Raw genomic sequence first — 10,540 nt, 5'->3', positions numbered from 1 at the left:
TGTCAACAATTCCATTTTACTTGGATCCACAATCAACACCCATGGTAGTAGCAGTCAAGAAATCAAAAAATGTGTTGCTTTGGGAGAATCTGCCAAAGATCTCTCCAAAGTGCTGAAGAGCAACAATGTCAGTTTAAAGATGAAGATGTACCTGATCCAAGCATGCTATTTCCAGTTGTTTCCAATGCATCTAAAAGCTGGACACTGAACAAGCATGATGAAAGACAAATAGATGCATCTGAATTGTAGTGTTGGAGAAAAGTACTCAACAGTCCACAGAAGACCAAAGAACAAATTTCTCTTAGAAGAAGTGCAGCCAGAGTGCTCCTTAGAGTCAAGGATGGTGAATTTTTGTCACACATACTTTAGGCATTTTGTTGGGAAGGGGGAAAAATATCATGCTGGCAAAGGTGGAGGATCATATAAAAAGAGGAAGACCTCCAACAAGATAAACTGACACAGTGACTGTAAGAGTGGACCCAAGCATATGAGGATGAAGCCTGAGAGGGTAAGGTTCAGATCTGTTGTTCACAACAGGGTCACTATGAGTCATAGTCAACTTGAAGGCACCTATCAACAAATCCACTATGTAAATTACCACTTTAGAAAAAAACAAGTATTGAAAAATAATAAGAAATCAAGGGAAGGGACCTAGGTAAAAAAAAAAAAGGATATTTGTAAGAAGATAGTGTGCAGAGCAATAGTACAAACCTTCCCAATTTAAAAGAATTTGAAAAAAAAATTACTAATTTAAAGTAAATTTAAAATAAAACCACAATGAAAGTCATATAGCAAACCATTGTATAGCACACAGCATTACAAAATATTATGACAAAATAGAGTCATGAAACCAAACAATAATGGCAAGAATTGTGAATGTACCTAACTTTACTATTAAATATGCATTTTTCCCAATTTTGGCTCAAAAGAAATATCCAACAACAAGCTATCTTCAAGAGCCATTTTCTAAAATTAAGACAGGCTTAAGGGGATGGGCAAAAAACCCATAAAGAATAGCCAGGAAAATGATGGAAATGAAAAATTATGCCAAAGTTATAGTCTTACCAGATATCAAAACGTAAATCCTCAGTAACCAAGATAGTGTGTTACTGCTAGATGCATAGGCTAACAGACTAGTAGAATATGACAGAATATGACAGACTAGTAGAATATAGTAGAAAACCCAAGAAATAAATCCAAGCAAGTATGTAAATTTAGTGTATGATAAAGATATAATCTCAAATCTCTATGGTAAACATGGACATTTCAACACATGATAGAAGGATGACTGGGTAGCTATTTGTAAACAATAGCATTTGAGCTCTATAATATGTTATTAGAATAAACTCCAAGCAAATCAGGTATTTAAATGTAAAAAATAAAATTACACATGTACTACTAACAATTAGGGAGCTCTGGCGGCCTCGTGGTAAGAACCTGCGCTGCAATCAGAATGCACATGGTTCGAAGCCACCAGCTGCTCCAGGGGGGAAGGATGGGCAATCTCTTGCCATGTAATGAACTGACTCTGAAAACCTACCGGAGGGTCAGCTAAAGGTCAGTGCCAACTCAACAGTACACAACACAGCACACTACTAAAATTATACATCGACATAAAAAACTATTTTCCACACAAGTACGAAACTGCTTTTTGTATTCTGAAATTAAGCACACATAGAAATATATTGTGCAAATTAGAGACATGTTTTCAATATCTGAAAAAGTAAAACAAAGTGAGGATGAACTTTGTGGTATTAGATTAGAACTATAGGTGCCAGCAGATAAATGAAGGATGATAGAACATAATAGATGATAGGTAGGTAGATAGGTAGGTTAGATATTTATAAGATAGACAGAATAGGTAGGAGAGAGAGAGAAGAAAGAAGAGAGAAGAGAGAATAGATAGATGATAGGTAGATAGATAGATAGATAGATAGATAGATAGATAGATAGATAGAATATATAATATGATATATGATATAAACACTCATGCATATGATGCCTAGCTCTGTCTGCTGAGAGAGCAATGGCATTACAGTATCACTCTGAACAACTGTTGTTAGGTGCAATCAAGTCAACCACAACCAATAGTTACCCTATTAAAAGCAGAACCGGATCCTGTCTTATCCTGTGGCACCCATGCCATCCCTGGTATAGTCAAGCCCATTGCTCCAGCCACTCTGTCAATCTATCTTGTTGAGGTCTTCCTCTCTTTTGCTGACCCTCCACCTTTCCAAGCATGATGCTCTATTCCAAGGGACTGGCTTCTCCTAAAAACATGCACAACTGACACTCAGGTATTAATTTCTTTCCAAACATCATTCTCCAGCAATACAATCCCAAAGGCAGGCAACCTGAGTCCACCAGCTGTTCTGTGGGAGAAAGAGGGTAAACTCCTCCCAAATAATTTACTCCCTCTGAAAACCCACTGGAGGGTCAGCTATGGGTTAGTTCTGACTGGATGGTACTCAACAACAGCATTGCTTCAAGAAATGGATGACTCCAGGAAAGATGCAAGAAAAGGACAAAATGAGCCTACAGATACAGTTTGGTGCTAGAAAGTAATGACAAACTTAAAAAGAGAAAAAATATGTTCTTAAAATCAAGGGGGGGGAGAAGACACAGAAGCAAAACTGGAAGAACTCTCAGTGGCCAAATTATGGTATGATTTGAGCAACAAAATAAGTAATGCTAGTCATTGATTATGCCTCACAGATTAAAACAAAAATCCATGAATCCATATTGAGTTAATAAACAAACAGGAGGATATGGGAAATCTCTTTGGGTAGAGTTCCAGTTAATAAATGTAGAGGGAATGATGGAACTCCAAAGTCACCACCTGGCAAACACTACATAAACATTGCTCCAGACAAGAGTCAACGGATGCTAAAACCAGTAGGCAGAACTATGATGAAAACCAGAATATTTCCATAGTTCTAAAGTATTTCCAAGATAGTTATTATGTGCAGAGAGAAAAAGAATAACTTTACAGTCAGAAACCTGGCAGACGCCACCCTAACCAAACAATCCAAGTTAGTATCACCAGTAACAGGACAAATAGACATCATGAGCCTTATGATATTATCAACTAAGAAGCAGAGGGGTAAGTGCACAGCCAGAATCTAACTCAAATCAAGGGGCATACTGTTAAATCAGTGGCAAGTTTTCTTCAAAAGTGTTGCTGTCATAAAAATCAAAGAAAGACTAAGGAACTTTTCCAGATTTACAAAGCCTGAGCAGACATGCCAACTACAGGTACAGTGTGTTTCCAAGTTGATTTCTAGACCAGTAAAGAGAAATTAGTGACATAACTGGCAAAATTTGAGTGCTGTAGCAATATTAATTTCCCCATTTTATTCCTCATATTGTATTTGGAAGCAGGAGTGGTATCCACTTCCGAAATAACTTGCCTCCGGAAACTCTAAGAACTTGGAGAAATGATGAAATTTATACAAGTGTTCAGGTCTTTCATTCATAGGGTCATTATGAGTCGCCTACGATTCGACAGCACTTAACAACAACAACATTGTAATTAACATGTCACACTCATAGAATCTGAGTGAAGAATACACAGGAATTCTGTGTGCTATTGTTGTACCTTTTTGTCAGCCTGTAGTTATTTCTAAATAAAGGGAACAGCCAGCGAGAGGAGATGAACTACTTCCCACCCTCCAGGCCTGGATAACAGGGAAAGGCCTCTGAGGCATTCTCAAGCAAGTTAGCAAGCAAAAAAGTCTGTTCTAAACTTCTTCTAGGCCATAGTGCAGGGCCGTCTCTAAGCAGGGCCAGTCACACAAGAACCTTCCAAATGTCCTCCCAAATCCTTCCCGGGCTCCAGGCTAGGGGAGGAGCTGACCATACAGTCCCTTTCTCAGAGGGCTTGCAGCATGAGCTTGGGGTGAGAAGTTTTAATGCTAAATCAAGTGCAGAGTTTTAATTATTGCATTGGAGTGGGCTCCCAAGTGCCAAATTTATTAACTAATGTTATAAAATGAAATGTGACTGAACGATATGAAAGATTAAAAGTGGCCATGGGACTGATTATGAAACCAGAAGAAATGTCATAAGATCTGCTAAAATTTCCCAATTTTCCTTTGGCCAGAAACTTGTCCCATTAAATATTTTCCAAAGGAAGAGTGAGATACAGTTTTTTGTTTGTTTTTGAGATAGAGTTTTACATCAAAAGGCCAAGCTTACTAATCTTACAGAGACTGGTGGAACTCCCAATATTGTGATCTTTACTCACTCTTTTTACCTGGAACAAAACTCATACCCATGGCTCAACTTTCTGTCAAACAACAGGCAGGCCGGTGAGGTAACCAATAACACCAGGGAGGTCCTCACTGCTTAGAATAACCCAACATCTACGATCAAAAGAGCAGAATTTTCCTAAGGATAAAGCCCAGAAGACAGGAAAGGGTAGGATAGGAGGATTAATGGAAATGAGAATGGGAGGAACTGGAAAAAATGACAATGTGGGTTTTATAATTAATATTATGAAACAAAATGTGTATGAATGAATGAAGAAGCAATATTCTTTGTAAACTTTCCCTCAAATCACAATGAAAAGAGAAAAAAATACTCTTTCAATTATACATTTTGGGCCTATTCCATGTAAAGATTACGATTTATCCATTCGTGAGTCGGGACTACAGTGACCAAATCAGTTTCTCCCAACATGAGAGAGGACAACCCGTCCTCATGCAAAAATGCTCTCTTCGGCTTGCATGCCTCCTCTTAAACCAGACCACTCTGATGCCTACTGCTGTGCCAAGCCCCAGTACAGTTGTGGGTGTTAATTGAGAGTTTTTGGAGATGTCTATAGTGATGCTATATTTCCACAGTTATACCCCAAGCACTAAGATTAACTTAACAACAACCAAGCTGAGCACTAACTTCAGAAAGGCAATTCTTTCTTCTGGTGATGTTTAATCATAGCGATACATAACCCTAATTGCCTTCCAAAAGCAGAGGAAGAGAAGAATGAACCCTGAGATAGTATGAAGGCACATCGAAGAAGCATGGGAGAAAGAAAAACTATGGAAAGTAGCACTGTGTGTATGTGGTGAGGAGGTGAAAGGGTACTTCAGGCTGGTAGGCTTCTGGTCTCCCTTTCTGCAAAGCCAGCCTAAAGGCAATGTCTGTTCAATACTGTCTACGCTGGTGAAGCAAAGGACTCACAGGGGCAGGTCCAGCGGCAACCACAGGTCTCCTCTACCCTAATGGGAGACTGACTGTTAGGGCATGATGGCTTTGGTCCCCGGTCGCAGTTGACTCGGTGATTCTGCAACAAGGTCTGGCCGCTTGGCAGGCAGGTCACTGTGTGGCACTGATCTGGCAAGGTCCAGATGTCCCCAGGCTGTTCAGAAGAAAGAACCAGATTTAGGCAAAGAATAGGCTGAGGGAATTCTCATTCTAAACCCATCTGTCAGGTCAATGAACAGTTATGAGAATATAAAAGTACTAGGATCTGGATTTAGGTTTAAAGGTCAAGATGGCTGGACCTGAGATGAGATTCAGAACACATATGTACATGTGGTCTCCAAAACTAAAATTTATGATTAGAAGAATCTGTTCTCAAAAACAATGTATTTTAATTTTGTGATAAAAAATAAAGAAACTGGTTTATTTTTTAAATAAATAGTATTTTTTTAAAAGAGTAAAACTTACGATAAAAGGAAGAATTGGACTAAGGAAAAGTTAGTTAACGAGAACAAGGACTCTTAACATACCTTTATGATTCCCCCTGCCCCGAAACCACAGAAAGAAAAAAAATTACCTTCTTCTCATTCCCATCTTCATCCATGCAAACCCTAACAAAGCCTGAAAGAAACAAAAACAGGTCCTCAGCTCCTCCCCACCCAGAAATACTAAACCATTCAAATGTCTACTTGGACAACGAGCCTAGTCCTGGAAGTCAAAACAATTTGGGATTAAAATAAAACCTGAGTGGGCTCAACAGTGAAGACACAGAATATTGAGAACTGGTCATCCTGTAACTATTTAAATTCTCTTTATTATTACCAACAAAAGTTATAGCAGTAATATGCTAATAATATGGCAGCAACTACAGTTTACAATTTTCACCATCTTTATCTCTTTTTCCTTTTTCATAGATAGATTGGTGCTCTAGAGTCATGCAGCAAAATCCTGAAAAGCTGAATGAGATTTACTTATGATTCTTATAGGAGAGCTACTAACTAACAGGACAGTAACAAGACAGTAAGCCTGTAATTGCTTTAGATTGGCATCTAGTTATACTAAGGACGTATATAAAATCAAATATGGCTTAAAAAAAACCCACTGACTTTCTAACTTTAACTCACAAACTATGGGATATTGATATGAGACTCCAAGTTACTGCCTTTTTAAAGTTCTTCACACCTGTGCAGAAAGGAGAGTGCAGAGCTCTGGGAAGACCATGACCTGTAAGATGTCGTGGTTCCCGGTCAACACTCTACTTCTTCTGCTTAAGGCTCCTCTACACAAACAGGAAGGCATGCGCGTTCTCTCTTAAAGCTTGGATGGAAAGTTGGGTGGAAGGAGAACTATACACAGAGAACTTTCTGGAGGCCCCTTGGAATTTTGGAGTAAAACCCTATCTCGAGCAGAAATTTCAAATGTATTGTTTATATTAAAATCTTCTTTCAAAGCCAAACTTTGCACCTGAGCACCCTACATCTCTTAAACAGACTTTTTTTTTTTGGGGGGGGGAGGGGTAGATAATGGTCTTACAAGCCTCACCAGAGCACAGCTTGTGGAGGAAGGAACCATCCAACGTGATCATAGTAGTGAGGTCTTCAATCCGCTGGAGCGTCACCACATTGGTGCTGGCATCTGGACCAGCCAAGATCCGCAGCTGGGATATATCATACCGATCCCCAATCCCAATAGGGAATACTGTCACTCCTAGAATCAGCAGATAAGCAAGACTTCATATCAATATGCTTTCGTTGAATATATTCAAGTCAGAAAGGCCTGAAGTTACACCCAGCATATGCACAGAGGCTCATGTAATACAGACTGGCCCCATCCACCATCATGTCCTGTCAGAGCCAAGCTAACTTTTAAAGCAAGATTAGCCCTGTACTGTAAAACCAGCAAGACTAACTCCATCTTGGCTAGAACATCTGCTTGGCAATAAACAGCTCAAGGAAGTAGGATGTTAATGAATAAGAGTGACCAAAGGTCTCAGACCTTAGGGAATGTAGTCAACCAAAACTCTTTGTTTCTTAGAGCACACAATAAGGTATTCTGGAAAACATCTTTGTATTGTGCTGAGGTCTATGAGAGTTAATGTTTGACCAGATAGTCAACATCTTGGACAGAAAGAGATAATGTGTTTGTTACAGCAGATGTGCTACTAAAAACCTATATAGGCTTTTTCTAAAAAATAAAAATTGCTATTTGTCATCAGCAGTAGCCACTCTGTGTCTTCTTTTAATCCTTGTCCCTTCTCTTGGCAGAACTGTTCGATATAATGGGGCTGGACCCTGTCAATGTCCTCTTTTGTACAGCTCTTTGAGTGAGATATTCAGTCATTCCACAAACATTAGCTTCAGGTCTACAATGTGCCAGGTACTATTTTAAACAATGGGAACACAGCGTAAATCAAGTAGGTAAAGCTATAACATCAATAAGTAAATTTGAAAAAAAATTAGTAAATATAATTTCATATATGGATACATACTATGGAATACAAAAAGAGAGTAAAGACAATGAGGAGTGTCCAATGGTAGGTGCTATTTTTCCATATAAAATAGTCAAGGAAGAGCTCAATGAAAGGGTGACATCTGAACAGAGAGTTGAAAGATGAAAGATATCCAAGAGGCTCTCTGGTGGAAAAAACATTTCAAGCAGGGAGAACTGGAAGTAAAAAAGACTTAGAGAAGATATACTGGTATATCTTAAATACTGGTGTAAATATCTTAAACTCTGGTGTGTCAGAGACCGTGAGATTGGCTCAGGATAAAGCAGGGTTCAGAACTATTTTGTATAGGGTTGCAAAAGCGACTCAACAGCATATAATAACAACTCCAGGGTAGTTGGAATAGACTAAGTGGGAAAATGTGTAAGACTCGGGCCATGCAAAACTCTATACTCCATAATAAGGATCTAGCGTATCTGCTGAATGAAACAGAAAGCCAGCCATGGGTTTGGAACAGAGGACTAACATGAGCTGGCTTTGGTGTTTAAAGAATCACCATAATATCTATTATTAAAAGGGCATACGGGGGGGATAGGATTCCAGTGAAAGTACTATTATAGCAACCCAAGTGAAAAATGATGATGGGTGCTTGCAGTAGGCAGATGGTGGTGGTATGGTAGGAAGTGGTGTGAAGCTCAATATATTTTGAAGATAGCATTACAATTTGTTGATAATTCTATCTAGAGGAGAGGAGTTGAGGTTTTCAATTTAAGCAACCAGTAGGATGGAACTTCTATCTTCTAAAGAGAGCTCTGGTGGCCTAGTGGTAAGAAGCTTGCACTGTAATCCTGAAGGCATGTGGTTCAATATCACCAGTTGCTCTGTGGAAGGATGGACAACCTCCTCCTGTGGGACTAACTGCCTCTGTTCTGACTCTACAGAACACAATAACAACAGCAAGAGGACTATGAGATGAGGAGAATTGTTGGTGAAATTTGGTCAGTTTGAATAAAATTGCCTATGAAAACCTGTAGGTCTAGGTTGGGTTTTGAAGTCACAAGTATATAAATTAATCTAGACATAATACTGGGTGAGATTGCCAAGGGGTTAAGGGATAAGAAAAGAGACATAAAAGGCTGAACTCTGAGTATGTGTCCTCTCATGTGCAATGAGGAACTGAGGGTTGGGATATTGCCCAAACTCTCCTTGGTTTCCTCTAGGACACAATTGCTTTCTCTCCTGAATCAAATCTTTCTTTGGATTTGGATTCTTGATGCTAAAGAACAAATGTCTCTATCATTAAATTCTCTGATTGTGTTTTCTACAAGGTGCTAAGTATCTGCAATTTGTATTACAGCTGGGTTTCTATGCGCAACTTTTCAGTTCTTGTAAGCTCAACTTGTGTAATCTAAATATATACTGCTGGTCTTTTAGTAGGAAACTCTGGGGCCTGCAGGTAAGGAGGTGCACTGTCAACTCAAAAGGAGGCAACTTGAATCTACCAACTGCTTCACAGGCGAAGGATAGGCAGTCTCTACTCCCATATGACTTACAGCCTCTGAAAACCCACTGGAGGACCAGCTAGGAGTCAATTCTAGCTTGATGGCAATGAGAGAGAGAGAAAGAAAGATCATTTTGTGTCCTTGTCCCTAAAATAATAAATATTTATTCATTCAACAGACATTACACGTGCTCTTATTTTGTGTGTTATGCAGACAACACAAAAATAAGCAAAATCATGCCCTTTGCTCAGAGAACTCTCCGTTTGTGTCAGAGATGTAAAAATAAGAAATAAAGGTAGCCCAAGGTGATTTACGCATTTTGAATAGTTTAGACATGATATAAAGAAGGAAGGTGAAGAATTCTTTGCAGGAATACTTCAGAAAAGATGGATTTTTCAAAGGACAACCTTCCAGGTTGTCACGAGGGAATATCACTCCATTCACACAGCTTTCCCTGGCACTGTGTTGTCTAACCTGGCTCGCGTTCTGTTGATACTTAGAGCACAAATTACTGTGAGACACAAGTCTGGGCCGTATCTGCATCCTTCCGAAAGCAGTGTCCTAATCCCATGCCTTAGCTCATTAGGCTGCTACTGGCAAGGGGCTCAGAACACAGAAAAGTTCCTGGCCATTCTCAGGAACCCATAATGAATCACTCTGGCCTCAAAAGTGGTATTTCAATGTTGTTATTGTTGTTGTTGATTGCCATCAAGTCGAGGTCGACTCACAGGGACTCTATGAACAAAAGATCTAACGCCTTTTCATAGCTATCATTGTTTCTCCAAGATCATAGAGCTTCCAGAGGTATGTGGTTTAGGAAGTGGATGCCACTACTGCTTCCAAACCTGTTTTACAACTGGGAGCTCCACCAAACACTGTCCGCAATGGGAAACCATTCTGGTATTTGGTATCCCCATGGCACAAGATTCAGCATCACTGCAAACCCAGATTACTTCATACAGCACATTGGCAATGAGTGATGTGCAAAGTGGAAGAATGTTCCTCCAGATATAACAGCACTTGTCTCATTTAGCACTGGTTAAGTGTTGTCGAGTCGAATACTACTCAGAGTAAGCTTTGCCCAAAAGACCTGAACTCTGTTCTATAATTAACATCATTTCTGTACATTTATAAGAGAGTTTGTAGCATTTCCAGAAGCATCTCATTTAGGAAGTGGATGACACTCCTGCTTCCCAACATGAATCAATCTGAAAGCTCGTCCAACCACTGTACATAATGGGTAACCATTATGGTATTTGACACAACTATGGAACAGTGTTCAGCATCACAGCAACTCCAAGTGGTACAGTACAGCAAATAGACAAATGATTGCTGTGTCTTTTAAAGAATAGTCTTCTAAAATTAATAAATTTAAAATTCTCCAGGATTT

The 10,540-nt window shown here is 39.3% G+C and overlaps 1 protein-coding gene across 1 annotated transcript in view; it reads right to left on the bottom strand.

Annotated features, from left to right (window-relative positions):
- Positions 1 to 10,540, bottom strand: part of VWF (von Willebrand factor) — a 227,928-nt gene that overhangs the window by 62,779 nt on the left and 154,609 nt on the right. Inside the window, exons 31-33 of the mRNA XM_006891361.1 lie at positions 6,745 to 6,909; positions 5,780 to 5,823; positions 5,182 to 5,359 (exon numbers count right to left, since the gene is read on the bottom strand). Coding sequence (XP_006891423.1) covers positions 5,182 to 5,359; positions 5,780 to 5,823; positions 6,745 to 6,909 — 387 coding nt within the window. The remainder of the gene's footprint in view (positions 1 to 5,181; positions 5,360 to 5,779; positions 5,824 to 6,744; positions 6,910 to 10,540) is intronic.

This window comes from Elephantulus edwardii, unplaced genomic scaffold (genome assembly GCF_000299155.1).
Source record: "Elephantulus edwardii isolate Elephantulus edwardi_28Jun2011 unplaced genomic scaffold, EleEdw1.0 scaffold00096, whole genome shotgun sequence".
NCBI lineage: Eukaryota > Metazoa > Chordata > Mammalia > Macroscelidea > Macroscelididae > Elephantulus > Elephantulus edwardii.
The sequence above is the reverse complement of the archived record's forward strand: the minus strand, read 5'-3'. Positions and strand labels throughout refer to the sequence as shown.